Raw genomic sequence first — 17,506 nt, forward strand, 5'->3', positions numbered from 1 at the left:
AGAAGAAAGCAGGAAAGAAAAGAACAGAGCAAGGCAGCTGTGAGCCATGGTGTTTGTGTGTTTCTGGATTAAAGTCTTTGAAGGTTTACATCATTCACCAGAATGGCTAAAGGAACATAACCCTCAATCTCAGTTTAGTTTTTGATTTTCATTCTTTAACTGGGAGTGCACAATAGGCTATTGAGGGTTGTATCCGGACTATAGGGAAGGGTTAGGGTTAGAAAAAAGTTGTATGGCCCGATGGCTATTAACACAAAGGAGCGCCTGAATCGCTCCGTTTTGCACTTGGGGAAGATGAGCCTGTGGCTGAAGGTGCAGCCCATCTGCCACAGCTCATCATACAGAGGTTATCCATGGTGGTCGTTATTTTATCCCTCATCCTCCTCTCCACAACTGCCTCCCCAAAGTAAGCCTGCGCTCTGGGAGCACAGTGTTTTAGTGGGGTAATAGGGTACTATGAGCTGTGTAAGATATGAGGGTGCCTGACCATTAAGGGCTTTGTAGGTGAGAAGGAGGATTTTAAATTCTATTCTGGATTGGAGGCAGTACAGAGAAGCTAAAACCAGAAAAATATGACCTTATCATAGTTCTTGTCAGTACACATGCAGCGACCACCCAGAGAGTCTTTAGAGACTTGTTGGGTCAGCCTGATAATAAGGAATTGCAATAATCCAGCCTAGAAGTAGTGAATTCATGGGATATTTTTTCTGTGTCTTCTAAAAACAAGATGTGCTTTTGATTAATGCAGTGTTACGTTGGTGAAAAAAGGCAGTCCTTGAAATTTGTTTTTGTGGGAGTTAATATACTGACCAGAGATAACTCAGAGATTCCTCACAGTGGTGCTGGAGGCCAAGGCAATGTCATCTAGAGTAACTATATATGATAACTATACTAAAGTATAAAAACTTCATTTTTTTCTGAGTTTAAAAGCAGACAGCGTTTATGTTCTTAAGGCAAGCTTAAACTGTAGCTTACTTATTAGTTTCATCAGACTTCAGTGATGAATATAATGGGGTATCATCTGCATAATAGTGAATGTTTCCTATTAACACTGCCTGAAGGAAGAATATATATGGTGAATATTGGTCCAAGCACAGAACCTTGTAGAACTCCACGACTAAACTTTGCATGCATGGAGGATTCATTGTTAACATGTACAAACTGAAATCAATCTGATAAAGAGGACTTAAACCAACTTAGTGTGGTTCCTTTAATGCCAATTAGATGTTCCAGTCTCTGTAACAAGATGTTGTGGTCAAGGGTATCAAATGCAGCTCTAAGATTGAACAAGAAAAGCACAGAGACAAGTTTATGAAGAAATTGTTTGAAATTAATTGGTTAGGGTTAGGAATAGATATTGTTTCTAAGGTACCTGTGTTAGAGGATAAATCAATGCCAGTTGAGGGCAGAAGGTGATGAACATTGTGTCTATTAGTTATTGTTTTATCATTTACTGACTAGCTAATGAAGTCGTTACTGCTGAGAGCTAACAGAATACAGAATAGAGCTATGACTCAAGTGTTGAAAAGAAACCTGGGGTTATTTTATTTTCCTTTAATGATGAGTAACAGGCTGTTCTGGCATTACATATGGCCTTCCTATATGTTTTTAGACTATTTTGACTAAATGAGATTCTTCCCATCATGAATTAGGGTTTTTTTTATTTTTACACAGGCTGAGATGATGAGATGGTGGCAAGCTGGAGTTTGGGGTTCAGGTGAGGGGGGAGAAATCTGGGAGGGGAGCTAGGCAGAGAGGAGGGGAAGAGGGGCAGAGGGGAAGATGTGAACTGGCTGATGGGCTTAGCAGACTGGCATGGCAGGCAAACAAGCTTTCAAACAGGCAAGGCAGGCAGCTTTAAAGACAAAAGAGGGACTGGCTGTCAGCGCAGGACTCTTGTAGTGAAGCGGTGGTTGCTTGATGACAGGCAGGTGTGTTGATTCTGATGACGAGCAGGTGTGCAGAGAGAGAGAGAAAGAGAGAGAGAGCAAGACAAACCAAGCACACCTCATTCACTGTGAAAGGCTGAAAATAACACACACACTCACACCACAGGCTGCCAGGTGTCAGGGAGGAGGGGCTCAAAGCACTTCCGCCATTTCCTCTCAAGTTATTGCGATGTTTGCTTTAATTTGCCAGGGAGTTTGAGTGAGTTTATATATATACTCTGAGAGAGGCCAATTAAGTCTAATAATGAGATAAATGCAGTGCCAATTTAGATAAAACTTAGTATTATAACAAATAGAATTTGCTGTAGTGTTTACCAGGTTTGGTGGGAAAGCCTAAGAACAGGTGACTTGAGGAAAGTGAGTATTAATATAACTTATCAATATGATTATCTGACGTTATGATAATCTAATACAGTTTTAGATGAAATAGATCTAATGGTTAAGAGTCTGCATTTAATTCTTTTATTTTGTTGTACTATTGTTGTACTGTTGTACTATACAGTGGTAGTGTAATTTATATTAGGTTTTTATGTATAACTTCTCTTCTGTTTACTTATGATTTAATTCATTAAAGTGGTCGGGGGCAGACACAATTTCTATGGGGTTTGGGTGAGTAACTATGGAAACCCAGGGAAGTGTGTAAGACTAGCACCACACAGATTTATATAATTACTATATGTGAATTAACATTCACGATTTTGCTCCATAACTGACTTTGCTCCCTTCATAATTACTGGAGGGCCCTGTCACTTTAATGTAAACATACGGGTGACTAATTAAATGAAAAACCTGAAAAATGAGTGTAGAAACAGGATGACAATGCCCCTTCCATAGGGCACGAGGGGTCACTGAATGGTTTAATGAGTATGAAAATGATGTGAATATATGTTAAGGTCTTTCTAGTCACCAGATCCCAACCCAATTGAACACATATGGGAGATTTTGGACCGACCACAACACCAATGAGGGAATATCTTTTGGAAGAATGGTGTTCATCCCTCCAGCAGAGTCCAGAGACTTGTTCTTGCAGCACATGGTGGCCCAACAACTTACTAAGACACTTTATATTTGTTTTTTTCTTTAATTTGTCATCAGTCTGTTATAATAACACTCTAAACCAAAAGATCTTTGTCAACCAATGAATACATCCTCAACTTCACTAAGCAGATCCAGTTTTAACTTCATTTAACATCTTTAATGCTTTGATAATACAATCTCTGTTCTGGGTAAGTGGCTTTGGCAAAGATGCTAGCTTGGATGCTTTGATAATACAATCTCTGTTTTGGGTAAGTGGCTTTGGCAAAGACGCTAGCTTGAATGTCATAAAATCAGGACAAATGTACAACACAAAGTAATTGACATTGACTGGATGCCACAGTGAAAGTTAAGGCACATTGTGTGTTAGAGCTGTTATATTGCTAGTATCACTTTAGTATTTTTAAGTTTTAACAAGTTGGTTTATTTTTGTTCTGTTATTACAGGCCATCACAAAAAAAAAAACATGTATAATAAATGAGAAAAAATAATAACTAGTCTTTTTTTTTTACAAAATCCATGCTAATTAAAACCTTGCTCTGACAGAGAAATTGGTGTGAGCTAATGTGTCATATTACTATAGAGCTATTCTGCTAATTATCTAAGAACAACATGTCAACTTTTCCACAGAATCATCTTGAAAATACTTTTTATCACCTCAGCAAGGAGTCAGCCACTGACTCCTCTCTCTCTCTGTCAGAAAACTTGGATCAGTGTAATGAAAGCCCCCGGGCAGAAATCTCTTATAGACAGAGGATAACAGGATGAGAATGTTTCCTCCAAAGCCAAGAAATACTGTGGAGAGCGAACCAAATACAGGAGGGCCAATTAATGCAGAGGAGATATACCTAAAAATACACACACACACACACATACACTTACACCCACCAAACAGGTTGCTTATCAGAGGCTGGGAGAGGAAGATCAAAGTAGCAAGAGCAAAGCATGGAGAGGAAGGGTATGATACTGATACAGAGCTGAGAAGTACGGTGCATGATGTGAAGGACAGGAGAAAAAAAAGGAGGATAATGGAGCAGAGGCAAAAGAACATGAGGGAGATTGATAGAGAAAAGACAGAGAGAGAAAGAGACAGCGGCAAAATGAGACAGAAATGAAATGCTCAAATCCAAACCTTCTGAGAGGAAGGCAGACACAGTCAAAGATTTAAAAGCAAGAGTTTTTGGATCTTGGTTTGATGGATGGAATAACTCCCTCGAGTAGAGAAAAGATTCAGATAAAAAAGACAAATGACAAGGGCTGATAAAATGTTCGGAGTGCAGAGGGAGGAAAAAAAAAGGCAGTGTGAGGTAGACTGTGACAAGAACTTCGAAGAAGACTTTAAACAGCTGTTATAATGACGGATCTAATGTGGAGAAAACATTGAGATATCAACGCTTTAAACTGCGGGCTTGAGCTTATTGCTAGAAGGGAGAGGTGCACATCAAACGTCTGTTTTGAAAACCACGATAGCCTATTTAAAAGGATTTTTTCTTGCATCCCAGAACTCTCTGATTTTATTGTCTGGGCTCGTCCAGCAAAGTACAGCCTTTTTTCCAGTTTGCGTAACACAACGTGTTTTTCCATCGGTACTTCTGCCTGATCTAAACTGCTGTTTTCTGTTTCTGCCTCTCTACACCCCCGCAGGTCATTCCTCTGCCTCTCTGACATGTCGCTGAGCCTCTCCCCCCTCAAACCATAAAGATGATGGCCCCTGTATTTTCTTCTGAGCAGAGAGAAAAAGCAAGAGGCTCCAGCCAAGCAGAAGATAAAGAACAAGGGCGGTTAAGCTTTGTCAACACGGTGACACAAAACTCAAAGATAAAACAGAATGGAGCAAACATAAAGCCTACCGTGGATATAATGTGCGGTTCCTGAGTAACTCTGGGCTATGAAACTCACTGACAGGAAATGAAATATAAGGGAAGCTGGAAAAACAAACCCAAGTCCAACCTAGGTCCACAAAGGTAATGAAGAAGAAAGCTACATTTCTTATGTTTGCATTTCCATTTAGGGGACCTATGAACATCAGCTCACAGTGCTGCCTGAAATGCAACCAAACGTCTTGAGAGATTGAATGAATCTCAGTCCATCCAAGAGACAGAAACTCCCCAAAAAAAAAAACTCCCTTTCTCTCTGTGCCGCCAAAAAAAAAAAAACCCAGTACTCATTTAGAAAGCATTGTGGCATCCCGGGGGGATAAGTGTAGTGGGAAGCTTGCCAGCATGTAGCAAGAAGAAAAGCCCCAAACACGTTGCAACAAGACTCTTAAAGCAGCAATCCCAAAGATCTCCACGTTGCCAGGTTTTGGTGATGGAACACACGTCACTCACTTTGTGTTGGTGACTCGTGTACCTTTTGATTTTGAGCGTGAGTCATACCAGACACCAAGTTCATAAAAACTGGGTCTTCTATATGATTTCATCAGTGGATCATAGGCTCAGTCACCATTGTGTTACCTCATTCAATGACAGATATTGACTTAAAAGACACTTATTTAAATGGAAATTTTCAAGATTACCACTTTAAGTCACTTGTTAGATAAACTCAAGTAACACTTTGCACTGGGTACTGTAATACTGCAGGATAAAAACTCCACTAACACTTGTAGTAATGAGAGCAACTTTATTAAATAACACAATTTAGACCTGTGGGGCTGAAAGGTGTCACTCTTTCGTAACTACAAGTGTTGTTGGAGCTTTGATCCTTCAAGACGGCTTCCTTCCTTCATGCACCTTGCATGAAGTGGTGCCAGAACCCGTACTCAGCGCAGTTATTTGTAGCCCTTTTCAACAGCTTTGATGTTTTCTAAAAGTTTCTTAGAATAGCAAGAAATCTTGAATAACACACAGTATGTGGTGGATGACTTCAATAATGACCCCCCCCCCCCCCCCCCCCCCCCCCCCAAAAAAAAAACAAAACAAAACAGATACCTGCTATAATGTGAGTTATAAGAACCGGGCCAACTTAATCCAGCGACTGAGTGTGCTGGTACCAGGACACTGTAACCAGTGTGTTACTGAAGGCTGCTGACCGGCTAGATGGGATGAGCTGATGAGGGAAGATTGTTATTTTCTTTCCCAGGTAGCACTTCCCAAAGTCCCCATAAATAACCATTATATGTCTTCCTGTTGAACCGTAATGGTTTTTTGAAATAACATTAGGTATTAGGCTCAGTATCTTGTGCAAGACCAGATACTGTACAAAAAACTTTTTACATTTACATTTACATTTTTTCATTTGGCAGATGTTTTTATCCAAAGCGACTTACAAGTGAAGGACATCAGTAAGCTTCAGTGCAGTAGGAACCTTAGTGTAAATATTAAATACTACATTTATTTAATAAGTGCAAGGAGACTGTATTAAAGGAGCGCACCAAAAGTGCATAGTAAGTGCAAGTTAGACGTGTTAGGATTTTAGGAAGGGGAGTGCTCTTGGAAGAGATGAGTTTTCAGTTTTTTAGGGATGTTCATTTGCTGAACTGACGTTATTGCACTGCCCCATATTTTGATATTTGGCTCACCCCCCCCACCCATTTAAAACACTAGCTTATATACAGTATCTGGTCAAATCCAAAGCTGCAGAAAAAACAATTCTTGAGCGGGACCCATCAGTGTGAGAGTCCTCCCCTTGACCTCTTACAGGTGATGTAGCTAATGGGCCAGACCCTGTGGTCTGATCACTGCAGCGTGCGCTTTGATAAGCTCGGGCCTTAGCCCAGCTGTTTTATCTGTTATACCTCCAGGTCTCCTGCTGTTCAATATATTGATGTCTTTAGTTGAAAAAAAAAAAAAAAACGGATACCTGCTGGAATGTGAGTTATAAGAATGGAGCCGACCTAATCCAGTCGATGCTGAAAATACAGAAATTATTACAGAGAAGGCAAAGTCAGTCAATATCTGTCAGAATTGTCCTTGATGGATAGTTTCACACAAGCAATCCGATTGGTGAAAGATGCACTCCAGCTGTGCAAATTATTCCCATAAAGCTTCACAATGCCAGCAGTGCTTTAGGTTGGTTGGATTGCCTTGCCAGTTTTTTTTCTCCTTACCACAGTAGGACATTAGTGCTCTTTCTGCTGGAAAGAAAAACTTGCAGATGTGTGGTGTTGCCGGTATTTGCCTCCCTCTTCTACTGTCATAATGAAGAAGACTCCCAAGAAGTTTTTGGTATAATAAATTAAAGCAAAGGCTGAGGTTTTGTTGTAGACATTAATTTGAGATGATTTGCAACACTGAAAAATATTAGATATTTAATTATTCCCTCAACATGAGAGCTTATGTTCATAAAGTCACAAACAGAAATCTGTGATGTTTTCTTCTCTTGGTTTACAGCAGGCAACCAGAATGACACCTCTCATAAATCAGAATATTTATCACCTTAATAGTGGGAGTGGGAGCTTCATTTCTGTGTATTTTTGTGTGATCACTGATGCAGAGATGATAATGTGAGCAATAATTTATTAATCGGAATTTTATTCATTTGATTAGAATAAATTAGAGAATCCACCGGGTATCCTAACAGATTATTTTGGAGCATTTTTAGCATTTTTTTTTTTGTGTTAGATCGAATTTCATTCCAACATATTGGACCCATTTTCAAAGCAAATTCACAGCTGAAGATCAGTAAAGATTATCTCTGTGTCATGATGTTTGCACCACATTCTTCGTATGAAAACATAGCTGTTTTCTAAGCAAATGTCGTAGCAAATCAGGCTGATTGGACTGTAAAGTGAATTTTAATTTCAATATTTTCTAGGAACCTCAACTGAAGGATGTTGTTCTCTTGAGAAATTTCTTATCTGAAAGTTAGAAACCCCTTTTCAAAAGCCACTGGATAACCATTGTCAAGATCTTCACCCTTCAGTGATCAAAAGTAGTTGTGAGATTTTCCGGCTGGTAGATTTCATTTGCTGCTGTCTTTCAGATAGATTCGCACGGCATAACTTTGTACAAATATCCACAAAGCCTGGTTATCTTATCTGCTGATGACACGCAGCCAGCAGCCATCACTTCCTGCTTTTTCATCCACAGGTTTCACATTTAAGGCGCCTGACAGATGCTTTTTATGCAGCGCAGCTTGTGATGAATTAGCAGGTGGGAGTTCGGTATCTTAAAACTTGGAAAAAGGACACAAAGGGGTCAAAACTCTGACCTTTCACACTCTTCTCTGTCTAACCCACAGAAACAGAGATTAATATGTAGTAACTGTGTGTTACACCCAAATCCAACTTCAGTTTATATTATCACATCAAATTAAGCTGGTTGGAGTGATTTTCTCTCATTTTCTGTCACAGGATCTACCCTAAAACAACACTTTTTTTTGTTTAATTTGTGTTTTAATTTAAGAATTTACCATATTATCTAAACAATGGGTAGTGAACACTGAGGATAAAGTTCTATTTTTCTGCTCTATATTACTGCAAAATTCTGCTCAGTAGGAATCAGATCATGAACATATCTTGTTTCCTTTGAACCATATTTGTTGCTTTAGTTGATTTTAAGATTCATTTCAAAGTAAATGTATCCCCTCTTTGAAAAGCTGTGCTCTGACAAAATGACTGCTAGCATGGAGATAAAATTGTCTGTTAAATATAATTTCAGCTGTACACTTTTGAGGTGATCAACTCTTCCTGGTTGTATATACCTTGTTGGAATGAATTCCCTCATGTGGTGCTGAACTTTAACAGTGGAAAGATTTAAGAAGGATTTGCTGGCTTCTGTCAAGCAGTGTTTCAGTGTGGGTCTGTAGCACATTAGGAAGAATTCTGCTCAAAGAACAGACTGTGACAGCCATTAATCAAAAAACTAGACAGTCAAAGATATGCATGTCCAACTTGGTCTGCCTTTCTTTCTCTCTGCTTCCATCTGTCTTGGTTTACAAACTTTAAAAGAAAAGACATGCCGTGATAAACTTTTTATATTTTTTGCTGTACTGAAAATCCATTTCAGTCGTGTTGTGTGACATTAAAGATTCTGAATCGGAGAGACACAGAGACTCAGTTTTTCTCCCTTTGGTGTTTCTGAGAGATTCGGGGGAAATCATGGCACATATGGTTCCCAGCACACATTGTCAGAAAAAAGGTGTAAAATTGTTGGAGGTTTTTCAGCTCAAATTCCCCTTTATTATGCTGATGTGTTATTTGTGTCACACATAGGGGGGGAAGGAATGGAATACCAAATGAAAAATTACATTTTATTTGTGCAGGCAACAATTTGATGTGGAGTCAGTTACACACACTCAAGACATGCTTGCTGCCTTGTCTCGTTCTCAGTATGAGGTACGACGCCACTATCATTCAATTTGTCAAAGGACACAGCAGAAAATCTGGTGAGTGTAACACAGCGGTTTGACTGATCCACTCATTTGTGTGTGCATACTGCCTCCTTGTGGTGAAGTTACTTATTTTACCTTTTAGCAGTCCAGGTACTGGAGTCTGTCTCTCCATGTCAGTTCATCTCAAGTATTTGACAGCTTGAAATGAAAACTTGCTAAACTTATCATTTAGTATTAAGTTTAAGAACTGCACCTAGAGAATGTGCTCTTTTGCAAAGTATACTTTCCCTTTTGTTAAATATAGATGTGTGTAAACACCTTTTCAACTGCTTTTAGCTTTATAAATATGTAATAGCTTTTAACCGCAATGTTTCAGCTAAGTCTGGCTGATATAATGAAAGGATACTACCTCTGAGCCTAATATGATCAAAGTAGATCAAAGTGAATGTCTAGCAGGCAGTGTCCAGTCTGGTTAGTTATGCCAACACAATTAAGCTCAGCATTTACCACATGAAGAGCCAGATCACATGAGACTATGATATAAATACTTTCTTGATCTGACTCAAAAAATCTGCCAGAAAAAGAGTATCTCATATTTGTCACTTGAGCTGGACAAACATAGAGGAATCAACCCACAGAAATGAAGGATACAGGGTGGACTCCTTACACAATTTGTGCTTTATTGACAAAAAAAAAAGAGATTGTACATTCTCTAGTGTTGATTGCAAGAGCAGTGTTGACCCATCACCTCTACACAGGACACCTCCCACCCCTCATATTCTAGCTAGTATGACTGAATGGCACAGTGCAAATCGCATCATCTACCTACCCACTGTGTACCTTGCATACAGACAAGACAGAGGAAAACTGGCAGAAGTCGACAAGAGATGAGTAACAAATATGTGGATTCATGTGGCAGTTATGGCAAGTTAATTGAAGGCATAAGACGGCAACGGGCATAAAAAACGTGGCTGTGATGGATAGGGAAGAGTGCCAGTGACAAAAAAAAAAAAAAAAAGTGGTCTTTTTACCACATTATTACTGTTTTGTTCTTGTGAGTCTGTGTAGCAGGTACTAACACGGACACGACTGAGTACTTAAGTGGGTGTTTACATCTGCAGACAAATTTTGTCACCGTGATAGCATCACAACTGTGCAAGATACAGTCACATAACTTTACAGGTGTGTAGTTGAGATCAAAATGAGTTCAAAGGTGGATGTGGTCCAACCCACGAGTACGTAATAGTCATGTAATAATACTTAGTACTCATGGGTTGGAACATCAATATGGTGCGGCTGGTGTGTTTTTTATTCCGTGCTCATGAGAGCGTCAGGTCACACAAAGCGTGCTAAATTTCTGTTAACAAAAAACAGTCCAACTTCATACTTTGACAGGAGGTAACTAAAAATCATAATTTCTGTGTGAGCAGGAGGGAACACAGCCGTCACTTTTTGCCACAATGAAGACAATAAATGATTGATAGAGACTTCACCGAAGTCATAAAACAAAGAGGGCCAGCCCCAGGATTTCTGCATAGCAAAATCTGGGCAGTAGAAGAAGTACCATATAAGACAAGTCAAATATAAACTGACGAAGAAGGAAAAAGTCTGGTAATAAAAGCTTCTTCCACACAATATTAGTACATTTTAACCTGAACAATATGCAGTATCCGTCTTCATTTAAATGGCTTAAGCACATGGACATACCCCTCGCCTGAAGAGTAGTCACCTTCCTTGATTTAATGCTTAACGTGCAGCTTAATTTCCCAACATGTAAGAAGTTTTACATTTCTTACATAATGTAAAATCAAAACAAAAAGGCTATTTTGCATCTTCTGCAAAGGTGTAAGAGAAATTATAGGTGATGGTAAAAAAAAAAAAAATAATCGAAAAATTTCATATGAAACATAGAAATATCTCAACTTTATATATTTCTCCAATGTTTCTTTTTTATATATTGTACAGTAGTTTACTTTCAGTAGATCTATGACAAACAGACCATTTCAACATGAGTGAGGAACAGTTTTTGGAATGACTACAATTGTTTATATATACGCATCTGCTTCTCCTAGATTGCTGCTTTGTTTGCATACTTACACCTTTTACATTACAAAAGTATGCATGACACAACAAGTGCTTTGAAAACAAATGTTTTGTGTGTCAATTCATATCTTCGAAATCTGCTGAGAGAGAAATCTATTATTAATCTTGGGGAATATAATCCCGTTATAATTAAGCATTATATTATGACCTAAAAGTTACATTAGCATGTAATTCTTCCAACTATTAAATTGAGTATGACATTATATTAAGACAGTATGCAAGAAGGAAGAAAAAAAAAGGTGTCGAGGGACCATAAGGCTGAAACCCTGGCAAGTATAAAGATAAATATGAGATCCCTAATAAACCACAATATTAAATCCCCAAAAGTTATTAATTTAGAAAAACAGAAGAGAAATAACATTAAGACATAACAAATAAGATTAACAGCTGAAGAGTAAAAATCTCTCTATGCAGACAACAAGGAAATCCAGAACGTAACTCTACTTCTTTGGGGTAGAGCTATGTTCATGATCTTTCCAGGACACATCACCCCCTGCTGTCAAACTGGTCTGTAAAGCAAGAGAAAGCATCAATCAAGCTCCACGACAAAGCACAGCATCTCGACAATACAAGCGGCCAGGAAGGAAGGCCAACAGGCTCTGTCCAGGTGATATGGACATATCAGTCCTCTGAACATGGATCAAAAAATGTAGTCTCGGGTCATCTTGAGGGACGGCATGGCTTCGTTGACGTTCTGGTCCAGGCGGTGATACTCCACATTGTTGCGGGAACACAGACTGTCTTTCCAGCGCCGACTCTGAGCCAGGAGGAAGATCTGAAAAGAATAAAAAAAAATTAGCAAAATGCAGATAGAAATCAAATTAATGAGATTGATGTACCAGTGCTGATCAAGTAAAAATTATTTCTTGGTTGACGGGCTAGCAGAAAAGATGAAAGGCTATATAATTGGAATCCTTACTTAGGCTGCAAAACCCAATTTTACATGAGGCCAATATAATATACATTATAGAACCTTCCTCTGCAGATTTGACAGAGAAAGAGCTCGTGCCTCCTGAAAGAAAAAAAAGCTTGTATGTTCTTCACCAGAATACTGACCTGTGCTATATGCTTTGCTATGATCATATATTCTACAGTACAAATGAAGAATAGAACCACCAGGGGTTTTATTGAAAATCTGTTGAAGGATGAAGGTTTTACCCCCAAACAAAATACAAGAGTTTTATGTTTGTAACGTATTTAATGAATCATTTGTTTAGTGTTTATTCATCTGAGATTACAATTACATGTTGTCTTAACAACTATCACAAATTACTGCTGAGGTAATATCATCATCTCTAGCCTCTACATCCTGAGGAGCTGCCCAGCTGTTGTTATGCCAACACTCACCTTCCTCTTGTTGTGATAAGTTATGTAGACGATGGCCACCAGGAAAGCCAGGATGACCAGATGAAAGAAGAAGTGGGAGTCCTCATCCTCTGTGTTGTAGCGATCTTTGCCACTGTAAGGAGTCACCTCCATCCTGTCTGACTGCTGGTGCCTGTTCAAGGTCTGGTCTTTACCATCATCAGTGTCATTGTCGAACACGCTGCCAATGTTTACAGTGTTATCACCCTCCTCCCAGATACCTTGGTCTTCGTCGTACTCTTCGTCGTCTTTGTTGCCATCATTTTCGTAACCATTCAAATCCTCATTGCTCTCAAGTGCTGGTCCTTTTTCAGTGGTCTGCAGCGGGTCTGGTTCAGTGTCCGGTTCAGTGTCCGGTTCAGTGTCCGGTTCAGTGTCCTGTGATGTGGGTGGATTCTGTCCATTGGGGGGTTTGGAGTCAGGGGTAGGTATTTCTGGCACTTCCATTACAGGTTTGGTTGTTTCAGGGGCTTTGACAGAGGTGGTGGCAGCTTCTGGAGTAGAGGCTGGAGTGGCTTCAGACACAGCAGGTTCATTTGTTACCACAACGCTGTGTGGGGTAACATTTGTGTTATCGGCCCCTTTGCTGACAGGTTCTGGCTGCCGTTTATCTGCAGAGGTAGCAATGATGGAGACTCGGTGCAAATTCGCATTCTGGTTAGACGTTGCTTCATTAGGTACTGGGGTGCTGATTTTGGGAGCCTCTGTTGTAGGGCTCTTGAAATCTGGTACATTTTCTGTGCTCTGTTCAGGCGGTGAAGGCTTTGTCTCACTTGCTGTCTTGTCCACAGTGGTAAGATTTTGAGACACGATTCCCCCCAGATTATCTGTAAATCAAGATATAATAACAATGCAAGACATTATATATTAGGTTACAAAAAGAAGGGTAACAAAATACTATTTAAAAACACTTAACCATATCAACTTGAAATGTTTGCATGCTAAACAAAATTTGCATTTTCAATCGGGGGGGCTTTACTGGCTAATAAACTGGCAGTGGGTTTACTGGCTAATAATTCAGTCCAAATTAATTCAGATTTTTCAGTTTCAAACCATTTCAGGAGGTGAACTTTCATCTAAAGTAACATACTGATAAATCCATCACAGCCAGTTAATTTAGTTATAGGAAATAACAGAAAATTTATATTCTTTCATTTACAGATGAACTGACTTTGTACTCTTTCTACAGGTATTCAAGGTGTCATACAACCACACTGTGTGATCACACAAGCATCTATGGCTGAGGAAATGAGCTTGCCCTCCTACTCAGAGACTCCCATTTAAAAATGCCCTTGGGCAAGGCTGCAAACCCTCTAAGTGGACATTCGTAATAAACAGGAGCTTGTTCGTGTGCGATTGTGTGAAGACAGGTATTCCCCTACAGCTTGCCCTACTCCCATGACCACAGCCAACAATGAAACAATTGTGTTATGAGACGCCTTTTCTCCTTTATAACGCAATGTGATGTGTTATTCTATACTATACCATGTTAAAAAGCTTGCGTCAGCCCACCATATAATTTTTTGTTAGTCACTGCAATGAAGACATTTGATTAAATGACAGATCTTTTAACAGGGTCCTTGAATACATGTCAGCATTAGCCAGGTTTCCAATTTTGGAGCCTGTTTAAGTTCATAATGGTTACAGCATAAGTGACATTTTCAGTTTCTTAAAAAATGAAATGAGTATCTCCACAGCTAAATCAGTTCCTGACTGTGTCTTTAAATGAGGACTGAACTTATTTTAATGCATCTGGCTCTCCTGAATCAATGACACCATTTAACCAACAAGTGTCAACATTATTTCATCCTGTGGGATTAGGAGGCGTTGCTTAAGACGCAAGGATAAGACTCGGGACTTTAAGCACAGAGTAGACGTACCCATGAGAAGAAAGGGACCATTCATTCACATTGGCCATGGGCAGCATGAATAATCATCACTGAACAGGAGATCTTTGTAGAACCAACAGTCACAGGCTTTGCGGCATGAAACAGTATGTAGGAAATTCAGCTTTTGAGACTAAGCAGGTGGGGCACTCTTGACAAATGTCTCAATATTAATGTAAATGCATGTTTATAATATTTCCTTAAATCACCAACAAGCATCTTCCTCCACTCTAAATTTACTCTCACAAACTTTGGCTCTCGCGTTAGTTTTATTCAGATTAAACATTTAATACTTGTATGATTTAAAGCAAAATAAATATGTAGTGGGTATGTAGCGGGCTGACAGACTTAGGGTGAACCTTCTGCTTTCCATACATTTTTTGGTTCCCCACAATGCTTTCCAGTTAGAAAACATACAAGAAGAAAGCCCAAGGGAACATCCACATGATGATTTCTGATTTCATGAACCAAAACCTACCATTAGAGTTTATGTAACTGTAAACAGTTTATGTAACTTTAAATGCTTCAAAATATGATGTGGTTTTAAGTCAGTAAATGCAACAATCAGTTACAGATTTTGCAGGCTACAACAGAGACATTGTGTATGTTATATATGTTATACAGAAACTGACTTGCCTATGACACACAAAAGTTTTGATCTTCTTGGAAAATGTATATGCAGTATTGTGCATCAGTGTTCACCTCTATGATACATCCAGAAATAAGCTGTTTCAGAGTATTGAGTATGATGAGAGTGACAGTGTGGCACAGTCATATTATGAAGAGGAAATAAACCAGTGACTTATTCCCATGGGAACACAATGCTGCAACCCGACAGCTGTCCAAACAGGCAGTAACGTGACATACATAAAATCATTTGAAAAGAATAGAAAGCACAGGCACAGAAATCAACACTGCTGACCTTGCCTTAATAGAGTTATGTCAATGTGCTACATACACAACACAGTAAAAATCCAGTGTCATTGAAAACAATTTTACAGCCTTTACTGAGTTCTTTGATGGTAAACTGCTAAAGGATTTTCTTTAATGAGTGGTGTGACTCCTGGACTGACAGGGGGGTTAATTACCAGCTCAGATATATGACAAGAACATCTGGACCAAGTCACTCCATCTGACCACCACAAATCAGTGCAGCTCGGGAGACCCCGGGGCTTGTGGAATCACAAAGTAGACCACAACAGACATTTAAGTTAACTGGTCAAATCTTTTAGCTAGTACAGGTTTACGTTGGTTGTGAGGTTTGAAGTACAAATACAAATTTAGAATTAAAATAAATGTCCACATAACTTCTAAACAGGTAGATGTTAAGGTAAGTACGTTTCAACTGACAATCCTTAGGCGGAACATTTTTTAAACAAGACGGGGTCGTCACATTTATAACACACTCAGAAAATTACTTAGTTGAATTGTACTGTAATACTTTGATAAGGACGCGAGTTTGAAAATACTGTTTTATGACTTTTCCGGGGGCATACAGACTGCCTGTCGTTGCCCTTCTCACCTGACACCGTAATTGCTAGCATGACGTACTAGCCAACTAGCTAGACTAACGTTAGCTACCTGACACTGGCTAGCTCGATAACTAACAGTCGTGTTGGTTGGTTAAAAACAGTCATCATCTCAGATAATTAATATATGTTTTACATACCTGTTACATTTACTGGAGCTGACAGACACCCGCTGGCTAACAGTTGGAGGAAAATAACCAAAGAAAGAGCACAAACATTTCTGTTGCTTCGCCCCATCTTCCTGTATGTCGCCATGTTGATGAGCGAGTAACGGAGGCGTGGTTTAGCATTGGGGCTGCATACACACAGGGCGTGTGTGTTGCCAGATCTGACTGAAAAAAGTAGTTTAGCCAGAGCGTAAAACCTGCCCAATTGTCGTAAAAATAGCCCAATTCGGATAAAGTCACATAAAACATTGTTCACTCACACAACCAGATATAACAGCAGAGCATTTACAAGCCAATATTTATTTTAGAAAATGAACGACCGAATTGACTATCAACAGTTTCTGTTTGCAATGTACCCATGTACATACTCACAACTGTCCGTGAATTTCTCTGATACTGAAAAAAACTTAAAAACCTGATGATTCTCAGGCCAGTCCTGTAGTTATATGGAGCTTCTTTTTCTGATATGTAAGACATTTTTTGGAGGTTTTTTTTTTACGACGGACTTTAGAGATCATGATATCCACGGGAAGTGTAGGTCACACTGAATCTAGTTATGACTCAGATTTTTGACATAAAGCATTTTAAGCTACCTATAGTTTGAAAAATTCTGGAATATACCTTTCAAATTTGGAAATCGCTCTCATGGTAAAAAAAAACAAAACAAAAACAAACAAACAAAGCCCAAATTATAACAATCCGCTCAGTTAAAACTAAAGTAGCCGACTGGGGCGTAAAACCGCATAACCTGGCAACACTGTGAGAGAATGAGTAAGTGTGTGATTAAGTTTTGTAAATCAGATGCAATAGGTCTGAGTCATTGAGTGGTAACTAATGACAGTTGCTTCTAATGTGTTGTCACCCTCCAAATAAATAGTTTGACTTCAGAGTCACATGTTGTATGACGTCCAGGCTGGACTACCAACCGGGCAAAGACGTGGATGTACATCCATGGGCAAAGTGGGCAACTGCTAAGAAAACCCCAAAAGCCCCAGGTTTAGATAATCTGCTCTACGATGGGTTCTCCATCATCCATCTTGTGGTTCTGGTGTTGTAGAGAGACTGTGTCAAAATGTAGTGTAAGATATTCGTTGTTTTACTTTATATTATTCTCATTGGTTGTAAAGATTTATTGAGCTACTTCCATTTTTTCTGTGTAAGGTAATGAACACGAAAAAACCTCAGACAAGGTAGTATTA

General features: G+C 39.2%; 1 protein-coding gene across 1 annotated transcript; it reads right to left on the reverse strand.

The window, feature by feature from the left end:
- Window positions 1-9,912: 9,912 nt before the first annotated feature.
- Window positions 9,913-16,432, reverse strand: c15h5orf15 (chromosome 15 C5orf15 homolog). The gene is made up of 3 exons (XM_056398032.1): window positions 16,281-16,432; window positions 12,708-13,552; window positions 9,913-12,135 (listed from the first exon to the last, which is right to left on the reverse strand). Exons 1-3 carry the CDS (start codon window positions 16,393-16,395, stop codon window positions 12,001-12,003), a joined length of 1,095 nt encoding a protein of 364 aa, XP_056254007.1. The 5' UTR covers window positions 16,396-16,432; the 3' UTR covers window positions 9,913-12,000.
- Window positions 16,433-17,506: the final 1,074 nt, after the last annotated feature.

Source organism: Seriola aureovittata, chromosome 15 (assembly GCF_021018895.1).
Source record: "Seriola aureovittata isolate HTS-2021-v1 ecotype China chromosome 15, ASM2101889v1, whole genome shotgun sequence".
NCBI classification, from domain to species: Eukaryota; Metazoa; Chordata; class Actinopteri; order Carangiformes; family Carangidae; genus Seriola; species Seriola aureovittata.